Source organism: Macrobrachium rosenbergii, chromosome 6, assembly GCF_040412425.1.
Source record: "Macrobrachium rosenbergii isolate ZJJX-2024 chromosome 6, ASM4041242v1, whole genome shotgun sequence".
Lineage (NCBI taxonomy): Eukaryota > Metazoa > Arthropoda > Malacostraca > Decapoda > Palaemonidae > Macrobrachium > Macrobrachium rosenbergii.
The window spans coordinates 7,606,756-7,622,650 of NC_089746.1; the positions used below are offsets into that span (position 1 = coordinate 7,606,756).

The window sequence follows — 15,895 nt, forward strand, 5'->3', positions numbered from 1 at the left end:
AAACAACCACATATATAATTCATTGCTAAGGACAACCTACAGACCTGATTTCAACAGAGCATTCCCATACTACCCATTTCTTGCCAGAATTCGAATTGAGGGCATCTTCTTTCCCCTGCAATTCTGTAAGTTTTGTGCATGATGACAAATAATTAGAATTACAGCCAACAAATGCAAGCTAACCTTTCAAGGATTGGGCTACCTAAAAATACGTGGATGCAAGCGAGTTGCTTTTTCAACTACTTGTTTGGCTATGTTCTAATCCCAGCCACAGATTTATGCATTTATACATAATTTCTTTGGTTAGTTATTAATAGCAATAACCATCGTCATTCCCAGTATCTACAGTAGTTAGTAATGCAGGAACTGAGGGATCATTCCAGTTATGATGTTTAGCAGAAAACACGCATATACAAGACGAAGCACAAAAAGAAAGAGATAAAAGAAATCCACTGTTGGTACGAAGGAATTTGTCATTATGCTGTGAAGGCAAGCCGTTCAACATTCTCACTGGGAGTGGTGGAACATATCTCGGTCATTTGAGTCTCGGTACCGAAAACATAAGAGGACGGCGGCGACCTGGAGGAGGGAGGATTCTTACAACAAATGCTTGACTGAATACATCATCTTTAATCTCAATTTCGTGCCACATCTTTCCTTCCCTCTTGTGATGGATGGTTAGCAAAACGAAGCAATTACAAAGGAATGCTTCTCTATCTTTTGGCGTAGACGCCATTATAGCATAAAATGTGTCTTATATTCGTGCATGCATACGTGCATAAATATGCATGGTATGACAGACAAAGGATAAATTATTGTACGATACTTAAGTAAGATCACCTGCATTTATAAATGTGTTCGTTTGTAACCCTCTACATTTTACTCTGCTGTAGTGTAAGTCTGACGGACATGAACTACACGAAATATGATGGAACGCGGTGAAGAATGACATATTTCTCCTCATGACATTATGCTTATTTTTATCATCAAAACGCCGTATTCCATTCATGACCGAACGAATGCAATTATGGTAGATGAGCTCTGGACACAGGGCGCTGCCCAGTTCGCATAATTTAATTAATAATTATCCACTTCATTCACCCACTGTTTTAATTCTGAATAATTCACTATAATGAACCTCAGTGAAATGGAATTAAATTTCATGATGATAATTCGTTATATAAAGATCATACGTATTTGCAGTGGCACTTGAAAATGACGATTTAGAGTGATTATACTTGCAAAAGTAAAAAGCTATAATCGGCTATAAATGTCTTAAATTCACTGATTTACATGCCTACTTTTGACACCATGGATGAACATCTGTGTACAAGTATATTTATAATTATTAGGTCTCAATTTGCCTAGTTATTTTTGGAGCTACCTTTGGAATTAAGAAAAGCTTTGTCTTAGCCCTTGGGGTAGCCTAGACTAACTCACTAGAATTATGTTATGTATATATATAATATATATATATATATATATATATATATATATATATATATATATATATATATATATATATATATATATCCCTCGAATGTTTCTTCAACCAAACATTGATCAAATATACCTTACGTTTAGAATGTTAAATGTTATAACATTGATGAAATAAATGCAACCTGTTTTAGGTCATTTGTACTTCCTTCACTGGAATACTGTTCTCCGGTGTGGATGTCTGCTTCTGCCGGTGATTTATCTCTTTTAGATATTGTGGTTCGTGGTGGTAGGTTTCTGTTTCCTAATAATAGCAGTTATGACTTGGACCATCGGCGGACGGTCTCTTGTTTGTCGCTTTTTTATAAGCTGCACTGCAACAGAGATCTTTCACATTCGCAATTAATCCCCGATCCCCTTTATCTGCCGAGAGCAACCATATTCTCTGAATAGTAGCACCTATATACAGTAAATGTGCCCCGATGTCGAACTTCTCAGTTCCAGAGGTCCTTTATTCCTCACACCGTTGGACTGTGGAACCGCCTCCCAGAGAATGTCGTACAGTTGGAATTTCAGAAGTTCAAGCAAAAATGCAATGTATTGCTACCCTAATGCTATTCTTCTTGCAGTTTAATACATTTTTATCTATCTATCTATTTATTAATTTTTTTTCTTTTTTAATAAGTGGGATCTCTTCTTTCTGTATTTCCCTTTACTTCCTCTTTACTTCTTCCTAATGAAAACCATATTCTTTGGAAGCTTGAATTTCAAGACAATGGCCTCTTTGGTAGGCTTGTTCCATATGAATAGGTTTCATCTACTGAATAATAATGCGATACGTAATCTGACTGTGAAAAGCCTCATCCCTTTTCAGCCATAAAATCGAAAATCTTTCTTGCATTTATATTGAGATGACTCAAAAGCGTCTGTTTTAAGATTTTAGAAAAGTAGAAATATATTTTGGAATAAAAGCGACCCTGAGCGCTTAAAGAAAAACGGAAGCAGAGCTTTTTCTGCATGGGCCACTTGGCCAAATTATATGCAGCTGCAATAAAAGAAGATTCAAAGAGTTCCTGAGAAAGACTGCCAAAAACCCAAATTTCGTGACTATCGAAAAAATTTAACAAAAGCAAGAAAAACATATAAATTCGTGTGAACCTCTAATGCACACTTGAATCTACATGGTCCTCTAAAGTAAACCTCTTATAAGGGAAAAAACGTCCAAATTAATTATATCCGACAAATTCATTTGAGCTTAATCCAGAAAATGCGCAGCAGTCTAAAGGTCAAACGCTATGTCGTACTATAATGGTGTTGGAGATATAGTATACTGCCATACTTTAAGAGTTAATGTACGATTTTTTAATATACCTTTCGTGCTACCAATTGCAAAAAATAATGGTCACAAAACCTCCGGCCACTCCTCTTCTCACCATCACATCCATCATCTTGTCCTTTCATATACTATGTACTGCAGAAGAATCATAATACTGTACTTTGATATCAAATTTGCAGGTTTGCCACAAGGAGGAAAAAATGAAAAACTAAGTACCGAGTACTTTCCACATTTTCAAGGTACGCTGCACTAACTCCGCATACTCTTTCCTAATTGTTCTTATGGCACGTGTTCTCCGGAAACATTACACTTACAATTTCCAAAAATATTTCCACACGACTCTCCGTTATATACTCCAAGAAATCCCCACATTCAACAATAATATATCTTCCCTGTCCTCTACTTTTGCATTTAAACCATCTAGTGCAGCCATCTTTTCATATTCTTCATATCCAAATTCAGACTCATGAAAACATCCTATCTCATTTTCACTATTTTCCATTTCTGGACCACATACACTATCACAACTTTTATTCCTGCCACACTCAATCTATCCGTACAATCCTTGAACTAAAGTATTATTTCACAGGTTCAAATAGTCTTCCATACACTGCAAGTGCTATACTTCTTTAACATTATACGTTCCAGCTACCTTCGTCTCAAGACTTCTTTGTTCTTCCCTCTTTGTACACCCGTACTCACACTACCATTTCATCTATTATATATATATATATATATATATATATATATATATATATATATATATATATATATATAAATATTTATAAATATACATATATATATATATATACATACAATATATATATATATATATACAATATATATATATATATATATATATATATATATATATATATATATATATATATATTACACACACACACACACACACACACACATATATATATATATATATATATATATATATATATATATATATATATATATATATATATATATATATATTATTGACGGATGGAACCTCTTTCCAAGCCTGTGTCTGTTTTTACATCTGTAACATAGCAGAGAAAGAAATAAAATGAATTTAAATTTTTTTAATTACTAGAACTGTGGGTTTCCACTCGCCCCTTCATAAACTCTCAGCCTTCATTCCCCAAAATGGTTAAGCCTAACCCTTCTCTCTGTTCAAAATGACTGCCTAAGGCCTTGCTTCCAGATGACTGTCGTACCTTCTTGGCATCAAGCAGCGACCAGGGGGAAAAAAAAAAAAAAAAGAGAGAGAGAAAGCCGGCGCCGCCTGCTATGTTAACCCTCCACGAGGTTGACTGCTGCCATGTGGCCTATATAGGAAACATGGCAAAGATTGACCTTTGCACCCCCTATGTTAGACGCCATGCGTAATCTCCACAGGTTATTTACAGACGATGCAACAGAAATCAAGAGAGAGAAGCGCTCAGAACACCACCCAGGACAGATGTCCTTAACCTTGCCTGACCCTCGAACTTCCACATGTTCGACCCCGAGGTTCGAACCAGTATACCTTTGTAGTGGCATTTTAATTCGCTCCTCCATCCCCAGCACCCTATCGAACGAGGACACCGTCAGATTGACGAAGGTAATGTGCGATCACCTTCAGTAATTTGTGTTGGAGCATTCGGTGTTAATGTAATTATGCATTTAGTGGTGAACTGAGTTATTTGGCACCATCTGTGCATCCCTCAGTCCCCTTTGAGCATCTTATTACTCTTGCAAGTAACCATCGTGCATACATCTTGCAGATAGGCCTCGACTGTGGAACCAGTCGGCTCTATTCATGTGCAGTCCCCCTTCTACCCCACTGCAATGTTTCCTGTTATGAAGACATCATCGGCATAGAATATTTATTCTGTGTAGGATTCATTCATTTAGCAGGTCCTTATTATTACCTGCCCAGTAATTCGTCATTCCTCTGCTCTGTGTTTGTTATGTAAATATAACTAGTTAAGAGAACCCTTGAGTTTACATAATTTTCCCTCACATGAAGAAGGCCCAAGCCACAGGTTTTCCTTTGTTTGTCTACGAAGTTGTCCTAATATTGAGTCACATGTGTAATAAGTCCAGTAGATTTCTTGATAATGTAAGGAACTCCCTGCGTTCATCTGTTGCCGCCCAGAATCAAGTAAGTATCCCTCGGACATTCGTAGCAATATATGTATATATGCATACACATGTATACACACATATATACACTGTATATTTATATACTGTATATATGGCCTCCATTTAGGTGAAGAAGAAGAAGAAGAAGAAGAAGAAGGAGAGAGAGAGAGAGAGAGAGAGAGAGAGAGAGAGAGAGAGAGAGAGAGAGAGAGAGAGAGCGCACGTAGAAATTCAGACGCAATTCATGATGTAACTTACATCCAACTTAAATTCAATAGAAATAATAATTACACTAGATAATACTCCCAAACTCCACAATGAAACTGGAGGGTATGAAAAAAAAGAGGGCAATTTCATCGCATTCCAATTAGTATAGACTAAGATTACAGAATTTCCTCTTTGTTATTAATGAGGGGGAAAGCGGACGGAGAGTCCCCTTTCTCGAATATTGGTTTTAGAATGAGGGGAGCTACAGTACGTCTCTCATTATGTTACGGTTCTTATCAAATTACTCACAGCGATAAACAAAGCCAGTATTGGAGCAACGCTACACAGAAAGACTCGTCGTCGTTCGTTTACTATCAGTAATGCTTCTTCATTCCCCATTTCATTCCTCTTCTGTTCATATACCTATTTGTACTTAAGGTAAATTTCTAATAACTGTCATTTACGCATTTAATTATGGGTCAGTCACTCTCTCTGCCGCATTTCTTCATCATTACACTTCATAATGCGTTATAATGATTATATAATCAAGTCGAAATTCAAAATCATCTTCGTACAGGTTATAACTTGAACACAGCTTTCCCAATTTATCATTCTGCTCTGCTCACATAAGTTGAAGTTAATGTATGAGGTTGATTTACGAGGATATCTTGTAAATGAGAGAGAGAGAGAGAGAGAGAGAGAGAGAGAGAGAGAGAGAGAGAGAGAGAGAGAGAGCTACTACTTTGAAAATGTTTAAGTGAATTCTGTTTTAAAAATAATCGCTTACGTGTCTTACACAGCTGTCGCAGCTGCAGACCCGTTCGCAAATTCTTACATTTTTCCCAGGCCATTGCTTCCTTCCAGGGGCGTAATTTTCTCTGCAATAGTTCAAAATATACGCTTTCCTCTTTCATTATTTGTGGCTGGGGAGGGATAGGGGATGGGTAGGTCAAAATACGTGTAAAACCCGAGAGTGCGGAGATATTTTCTGAAATCACTAAAACCAGATAATATTGACCTTGTTTGACTCTAAGTAGAAATTAAAAATATTCCTCTTGTATTGTTTGATTCTACATAGAGAGTTTATTTTTTTTTGTAAAAAATGGCACAAGGGACCTAATTATCTTAAAAAGTGTTGTTATTCGTACTGAATCAAGTAACAGCAGTTCCAAAAATTACAAGCCACAGAAATCAATACACCTGCTTCAACAGAAAATAAAAGAGCAAGGACAACTGTGTCATTAACAGCAGACACAACATTGTGAGAATTTCCTCAAAATGGGGGCATCTTGTAAGAAAATGAGCAATTATAGCAATTATGCCAAGATAATTGAGTTGCGTTCATTATAAGAATAGAGAAAGAAAAGAAAATGATTCTAAAAAACCTCGGCTAAATACTTCATTATTTCGAGAAAAGATATACTACATCCACCAGAAGGCAACATGAGATAAAATAAATGATAGAATCTCTAGAATCTTTAACTGGAAAGTACTGTATGTGTAGAAGAGAAAGCTTGCTGCTTTAATACACATACCCCATACATAACTGCTGGTGTGTTTTTTCAGATACAATAGCATTTTATATATAAAAAAAATTATACTCAACATCTGAATAAAAAATATAATTTTCGACAATGTTCTCAACCAAAGAATTTGTCGGCATACGGTGAATCCCATGAGTTACCGTATTCCTTTGAAAAAACTGAAGGAATAAAAACAAAAACAAAAAAGACACTCAAAGTAATAGGGTTATCTAAACACCAAACGTAGCTGAACCTTTCAACTGATAACCTTTACCTCCCATATTGTAGAAAGATATGGCTTTGTAGTTCTTCATTGGAGGGATGGGTAGAGCTCTCGGCTAGCACGCTGTTGGCCCAGCGTTCGACTCCCCGATCGGCCAATGAAGAATTAGAGGAATTTATTTCTGGTGATAGAAATTCATTTCTCGTCATAATGTGGTTCGGATTCCACAATAACCTGTAGGTCCCGTTGCTAGGTAACCAGTTGGTTCTTAGCCACGTAAAATAAATTTAATCCTCCGGGCCAGCCTTAGGAGAGCTGTTAATCAGCTCAGTGGTCTGGTTAAACTAAGATATACTTAACTTTTTCATTTTATCTGACAACATTAGTTGCTCTGACAATATTTAAGATATAAAAAGGATCCCAGACCATCATTAGCTAATTTTTACTAGTGGCCAAACATTCAGTTCATATTAAAGGATTTTCCACATGTTATTATGTCCAGTTTTGACTTTAATTTTACGTATTTGGACGTGTAATAAAATTTTAGTCCACTGTAATCGATTGCTAATTATAAAGTGACTAAATGATTTTCGGTGGTGTAAATTAAAACACAGAATAGACTAAAAATATCACAAAACGGCAAATTTATTAAACAAATACCAGAACTACATTCCACAAGTTATATAGCCTGGCAAAACGATATCCATTATGACGGAAGAAAACGGTAAGTTAATATTCTTATCATCTTTCATCAAAAATGGGGAGAGCATTGCAAGAATAATTGCTAACTGAAAAACGCAAGATATCTCTCGACTGTTGTGAGAATAATTCTCGCTTGCTCTCCCTCCAGGCAGCATGCGAGGAACATCATCTCCCTCTCTCTCTTCATGTATGTATGTTTCATCCGACAAAGCTGGTAAATTTTCATTTGTCTTCCATGAAGATGAAACAGCTACCTCGCTTAAGACCCATTTAAAATGAACGATGTTTCCACGAACTGGCCGTCCAGATTGATACGGAACACAATTTTAAGTGTAACTATTATCAATGCCTCTGGCAAAAGACAAGCTCTGCTATGACTTGATTATGAAAGTTACTACAAAATACGAGGCAATCTGCAATTCAGTCTGAATAAATAAAACATTTTAAACTCCTGATGTAATTTCCGGTTTGACTCTTGGGATAAAATATCAAATTATGTTTACCTGTTTTTCTGTGATTGTGAACCTGATGAGTGCTGTACGGAAATATATTAGAAGAGTGAGCAGAAGATACGAAAAGCTATATCTACTTTTTTGAGTTTTATAGACATCACACGAAAATCCCAAATGAAAATGAAAGGAAAGTGAGCATCCTTCAGAATTCAAGCAGGTATGTGAAAACATTTTTAAATTCTAGAAATGCCATTCCCGTGTTGACAGAGAGAGAGAGAGAGAGAGAGAGAGAGAGAGAGAGAGAGAGAGAGAGAGAGAGAGAGAGAAGAGAGAGAGAGAGAATATAGTAATAATAAAAACAGACAAAGTAACATTACTTCGGAGCCAACAATATTCTTTAGACAAAATCTTTAAATTCACTTCATAAAGAGAGAGAGAGAGAGAATGACTGACACATTCACCGATGTAAAACTTTATTTCCCCTGAGTCGTATCTCTTCACTTGAAGCTTTCATCTGATTATTTATATACTCATGGCCTTCCTCTTTTCATTCACAAGCCTCGAGAGGAACTTATCTTTCACTAATAAACTTGCCTCAATTTTCCCCAAAGCATTTAACTGGCTTTCAGTTTCTCCCTAACTTTCCTACTCCTTTCCTTTTAGTATGTAACTGTTTGTCTTTAACTTACAAAATCCATTACAAAACCCACCATTTCTATAGAGTGAGTTCCATTACTATAAATAGGTGGTGTTAAAAAGAGAATTTTCGTAAGCGCATTTGACGTAGAATAGGAGATTAGATTTTGATGTCTTGGAAGAATATGTTGATTGGTGTAATGGTAAGACTAGGATTGGCTAGAGGTTTACCTTAGTGTTCTTGATTGTTCTTTCCTTGGGAGATGTTGAAATCAGAAAGTACCTCCCGGCGATGGTGGATATTTGATACTTCAATTTGTACTAATGTTCTTGAGTACTATTTTAAGAAACAGACTAACGTTCTTGACTATTATTTTTAAAGTAAACTTCATATATGCCTTAACATTTTAAGTTTACGTCAATTATGATTCGGCACCGGAAATTATTGAACAACAAAAGAGTATTAAAAAATACATCAAATTTCTTCGCTTTCATCAATTATGACTGGCCACGAAGGCAAAATATGCATTTTCCTTCAAAAGGGAAAGATTGAACAGCTAGAATTCTCTTAGTAAATCATCCACGTAAAATTGCATTCATTTGAACAAACTGCGAGGTCGTATTAATTCCCCGAAATCACGCCTTGATAATAGGCAAATAATAAATGGACATCCCAACTTGTCAGTCGTTCTTTTGACCTATTACTAAAGACGCCGCAAAGAGTAAACCATTCTGAGTCACGAGAGCCAGCCGCAGCGACAGAAATTCAAGCTGAATTCTAATGGAGCGTTTTTTTTTCCTTTTTTTTTTAGCATAATTTTAAGACGAAACTTATCGTAACATAAAATGACAAATCTGCTGGCGTTAATTCCTCTCCCATTGGGCAGTTTCAGATATTTTTTGGAAGCACCATTTTTCTGCGTCTTTTGTGTATTATACAAATGGATGTACGTACCTTTACACACTAAGAATTACATATATATATTTTTCCCTAACCATACGCCATTTTCCTTTGAGAGGGATGGCATCAGAAGGTGAAGCCTTACAGGTTCTCAAAAAATCTATTTCCTTGACCTTAGCAGATGTTGATACACATTTACAACTGAATGGACTAGTAGGTGGTAGGCAGCAAGCGATCCACGGGACAAGCAAACGTTGGCAGGGAGCGGCACCAGTCAGCACGTCATCCACTTTGGGCCCGACCTACTAACCCGCTCTTTCTGCGCATCAAGTATTACTTTCCCTTACTTTTACTGAGTGACTGGCTCGATTCTACATTATTCATCCAGTAAGCAGTACGGTATTCTACTCATGATTATACTAACTGTAACACATGAACTTCGAACGAATATTCAACATTCAATTTAGACAGCTCAACTCCGCTATTAACGACTGCAAATTGCCAATAAAAATCTTACATAGTGTATTCAAAGAAGGTCGGAGAAAATTAACTGGACAGGCTACCATAAACAGTGTATACCTGAAAAAGTGACTGTCAAGGACGGTTACCGTTTTGACCTGCACTTGAGCCTTCTTAATGCAGGAATTTCTTGTGAGAAATTAGAAAAGCCACACCTGACAACGAAAGCAAGTTCTAAAATTATAGACGATATACATGAAAAAATATGTAACCACCCATTAAAATATATACTGTAGATGCATCTATTATGAAAATGAAATTCTTATTAGAGAGATGAAGTACCCTAACATTCCTATAAAAACCTGTAACGCTACAAGAGAGAGAGTATACCTTAGTTTTATCAGACCACTGAGCTGATTAACAGCTCTCCTAGGGCTGGCCCGAAGGCTTAGCCTTATTTTACGTGGCTAGGAACCAATTGGTTACTTAGCAACGGGACCTACAGCTTATTGTGGAATCCGAACCACATTATAGCGAAAAATGAATTTCTATCACCAGAAATAAATTTCTCTAACACTTCATCAGCCGGCCGGAGACTCGAACTCGGGCCTAGCGAGTGCTAGTCCACAGCTCTACCGACTCTCCCAACGAAGAGCTTAAAAATACCAAGGATCATGCGAAACAAAACTAACCAAAAAGCTGGAACAACTGTAGGAATAAACACACTTCGTTGACGTGTGTGTATGTGTGAACTCACGCAGCGCCGACACAAAAGAGGAGGAAAAAGAGATGTCACATTTTGCAGTCCCCAAACACTTGTGTGTTTCAATTTCCTTATATTCACTTCGACAATAGCATGAAAGTGTTTGGTACGTGAACGCAAGCTTTTTCGGCGGCTACTGCCTTCCAAGAGGCTGTCACACGCTTCCACATATTCCGGCGCTTGTATTTTCACCGCCGCTTTTCTTCCCCATGACATTATTTGGATCCTATCATAGCGGGCGACGCGCTATGGATATACGATATTCATATGAGTGACGTCGCGTTGAGTTTCTTTTCCTTACATTTCTTTTTTCCCGTGGAACCGTTTTCAAGGATCGAGAATTCTGGAGAATGGTTATATTCAACTGGATAACTGAATAATTTCTGTAAATTGGCGTTAAAACACCTGTATACTCTGTTGTCATTAATTTTGAGTTCGCTTTATGAAGTTATGAATACTATAGAATAAAGTATTTTTCTTATTTGTAATATAAAGTTGAAAATAAAATCCACGATATTTACAAACGCGTTAAGGTAGTAATTTCAAGAACAGCGAAGCACCAACCTTAGTCTAAAAAATGAGATGCTTCACTGGAACTAAGATTGCTGTATAATGACAGGTAAACACGAAATCTTTTTATTGGTAAAGAAAATGGGGAGAAATTTTATGCTAGAAATCGAAATGATATTACCATCTTTTTAATACAAAAATATGAAATGCTAAGGATTATTTCATGTTGTCAAGAAAGGGAAATACGGTATATGAAAAGTGTGAAAGTAAAATGACAATGTCCGTTAAAAAATTAAGACGGTAACACCATTAAATGCCGTAAGCTTAATAAAACACATCTTCGGGGAATAGAAAGTTGAGGATAAAGAGTACGTGCGAATTGTTAAAAAAAATCAATAGCGTCAAAATAATGACAAAATCACCATGGTATTGAAGCTGTTACTTGGAGCTGAATTTTCCGTCTGAAATTGTACTACAGTAGCGAATTGGACATAAGTAATGACTTAAAAAGGAAAAAAATTAAGAATATTCATAAGGAATAAGCAAGCCAAAAAAAAAAAAAAAAAATCAAACCTTCAGGCGTTGCAAGCCTCCTAATAATTCATTTAACCATTTTCCTTTGGATTCTTTTCTGTAAATATTATTACTTAATGTAACTAAAGTGTTTACGTAACATTCCCTCATGCATACCACAGAAGAAAATGAGCATATTTAGAAAAAGAAAATCACCAAAGAGAAGTTTAGTAAAATAAATATGAATAATACTCATAAACCCAATACGATGACATCACGATAAACTGACGTATAAGGTTATTAATAAGCTGCTAAAGAACAAATAAAAAACAGAAATAAACGACCTGGACTGGAGCAATTCAAACTAAAATAACAAGTTGAACAATACCAACAACACTTCAAAAACAGCATCTGTAGTCAGAATAGATACGGTTACGTAAGCATGAAAATCGTACCTAAAGTTACATTGAAAAAAAATACTGGAAAATGTACTTGCAATTACAAAATAACATGGACACATTAATAATAATAATAATAATAATAATAATAATAATAATAATAATAATAATAATAATAATAATACCTTAGTAGTAGAAAGAATCTTCATAAAATTAATTCAAGAGACATAGCTGTAACAATCAACCACCAATAATAATAATAATAATAATAATAATAATAATAATAATAATAATAATAATAAAATAAATAAAAGTAAATAGTAAACCTTGATGTTTGACCAGACCGCAGTGCAACCCTGGCGGAATGGCCCTAACGAAAAAGAATGACGGAATTCCAGAGAGCGGCGGAGAAACTTACCCGCTTCCTGGCAAGCCTCTGTCCTAATCTGTTGTGGCAGGTGACCAAACAGTCCCAGACAGAAGGAGGAGGCTGGCGTGCTCTCATGAGGTCGGCCGCTGACATATCCATGCTTCCCAGACCAGGCTCTGTCTCGGGGGTGTCCGGTATCAGAGCGCTGGAAGACAGCTGGTGAGGCGGTAAGCTGCTGCAAGAAAAGAAAGGCCCTTGTCAGTTTTGCGCTGCGTTCTCTCTTCGGATTCACCCACTCCTCCCGCCTCTTATTTTGACAACGCCTGTTTTTTCTTTTTTTTTCTGCGGAAGGATTCTTTCCTTCCTTCCTCCCTCCCTTGGAGACATTTTGTTTGTTTCCTGTCCATTAGCTAAAAGCAATGAAAGGTCTCTATTAAGTTCTGCTGAAACCTTGCAGTTAAAGTGTTTCTAAAGGACGGTACTAAGAATGTAAGACTAATATCAAAATGATGTATATGAATGTATTGGAAGGTTTGTTTGAAATTTATTGGAAAATTATGATCAATATTAGAAGGTTGCATGAATGAACACCAATGTGTACAAATTCACGATTTCCCAAGCAGGTATAGTGAGACCACGAAATGAATAAATATGAATCAACAGAAAAATCACCGATAAGAATCTCACCAATTATTAGCATGACAATTAATCCGCATAATAATTAAGGGTCGCAGGCACCCATTACATAATCCAGCTTTATTATTCAGTGTCAATATCCATTATTAGTTCATTAATTATGACATTGTTGACCAAGCTCAAAAGACTAATAATGCTGACAGATGCAGGGCTGATGACGCGATTCAATACTGGTGTTGTGAAAACCTATGCATTTTCCATTTGACTGAATTTATACTAATTCCTTAAGAGCAAAAAAAAAAAAAAAAATGAAAAGGAAGAAAGAAAAGGTGGCCTGACTTTCCTTTACCGAAAACCCTTTCATCACGATCATATGAAACTCGATTTTCATTCATTAAAATGAAGATGATTTATCTCATCCCACGAGATACGCTCCTCCCCCTTTTTTCGCAGGAAGTTTTTTCATTTCTGTTGTCAGACGTGCAACTTTCCACTTGACAAATTCAACTCGTGGCTGGAGAATAATTGATTTCTTAATCGGTTCTTTCCAAGCATTCTTTCCCTTGGAAAAAATGATACAATTTCTTTTCGTATTTACCTAGTTAAGTAGATGAAGGAGATAACGATAGGCAAATGAGAGAGAGAGAGAGAGAGAGAGAGAAACGGTAATTTCCCATGCAACTACAATTCCTCTCTCCCAAATTGGTAAAGACATCGTCAGTCGTGTCTTATTTTGAAAGTTTGAGTCCCTTTAAAAGTAAAGTAGAATCACAGTTCCACACTACTTAAAGTAACAATACGTAATCACTGTTCCACACTACTTAAAGTAACGATACGTTACTTCATTCGAATCTTTCTCTGTACATAAATTGTAATTCAGGTATCATTCCAACAGGAAAATAGTTACATCACCTTACATAGCTGAAAACGCCTGTGTGAATATATTATGAGCACATCTTATAAAATGTGAGTATTTTTAGATGGACGGAAAACCACGATTACGAAACGCGTGGGACATCTATGCTGTCACCTCACATACTTCGCTTTTAGATTATTTATTCATCATATTTTTTATCAAATTCCGAAAGTGATTAATGCTAACGACACAGCAGACCATTGGATTGGTCAACAGTATTTATATCTATCAATCTATATATATATATATATATATATATATATATATATATATATATATATATATATATATATATATATAGAGAGAGAGAGAGAGAGAGAGAGAGAGAGAGAGAGAGAGAGAGAGAGAGAGAGAGAGAGGTTATGAGGGTAAATGGAACCCAAGAAGATGAAGCAATAAAAGTTACGGACAATGGAAGAATGGAAACACAGAAGCAATTAATCAGTGTATGTATTTGGTAGAAAATATATTGGATAACGGCAAGATGAGAGAAAAGGCGTCACGGAATAGGTAAATCAAGAAAGGTAGCAGGATGTGTGTTTGAGGAAGCCAAAGTTAGAATGTATGAATGAATTATTGAGCCACCCCTCCTTCATGGAAGGGAAGTGTAGATGTTGAATACGACTGAAAGAACAGAAGCTGAAGCTGCAGAGAAGAATCATACTGTTGCCTAGTAAATGTGTAAAGAGAAGAATTAAATGGGTGAAAAATGTCGAGAACCGTGGAATGGTTAAAGGATCATAGTATTTTCAGAAGTTTTGCGGAAGGAGGAAGTTGGAAAGAAAGACCCAGAAAGTGGTGGACTGATGGCGTGGAAGAGAAATTGGAAAGAAAGGACCTCAACCAGGAAGCAAGAGAGTGCTGGCAAGATAAGAGGTCAATGATGCAGAGAGTGTGTGTGTGTGTGTGTGTGTGTGTGTGTGTGTGTGTGTGTGTGTGTGTGTGTGTGTGTTTCCAGTGGTGCAACACACTTCTGGCGAAGATAGTCTTGGCCAACTCGTCAGAGGAAACTGTTAGACTATATTACACACACACATACATATATATATATATATATATATATATATATATATATATATATATATATATATATATTGTATATATATATATATATATATATATATATATATATATATATATATATATATATATATATATATATATATATATTTACTCGTTTTAGGCTTCACTAAGACGGGATGGTTTAGATGCCAGATTCCTTAATTTACAAAGTACTAGCTTTCGAGGACATCAGTCTTCCTCATTAGGTAGTATGAATATTTGTACACAGTAAAGTCGTGTGGGTCTTTTGTGATATATATATATATATATATATATATATATATATATATATATATATATATATATATATATATATTAATTCTGAGGAAGAGACAGGCTGCAAACAGAGCAGCCATCGTTTATATCGTCTGCTGAAAATGGAAGGCCAGCTGACTAACGATGCAAGTATGATCGCATGAGAAGAGTCAAAGGTCGTAAGCCTGAAGGGCATCGAAGAGGTCTCGCGACCGTAACTTAGAGCACTGAGTGAGCACCGTCCGAAATGACAATTTCCATGGTTGGGCACATATTTTGTAAGAATGGGAGCGACCCAGCAGAAATTTGAAAATGCTAATATACTGTATAGACAGTGAGGAGAAGGGGCTAACTGCCCTTTACAGGATAATCGTGTTTCTCACTGGAGGAGAAATCAGTTACATTTATGAATTCATGGAGGCCAATATATATAAGCAAATATATATAATTGCCAAATGTCCACAACTGCCATTTA

General features: G+C 36.1%; 1 protein-coding gene across 5 annotated transcripts in view; it reads right to left on the bottom strand.

The window, feature by feature from the left end:
• The window catches only part of LOC136839138 (43 kDa receptor-associated protein of the synapse), a 555,854-nt gene that overhangs the window by 19,457 nt on the left and 520,502 nt on the right, over positions 1-15,895 (bottom strand). For 3 of the 5 annotated variants that reach the window (XM_067104813.1, XM_067104811.1, XM_067104809.1), the window contains one exon: positions 12,600-12,786. In XM_067104813.1, the coding sequence (XP_066960914.1) occupies positions 12,600-12,786 (187 nt within the window). The remainder of the gene's footprint in view (positions 1-12,599; positions 12,787-15,895) is intronic. The other 2 variants (XM_067104812.1, XM_067104810.1) reach the window with 1 other exon arrangement.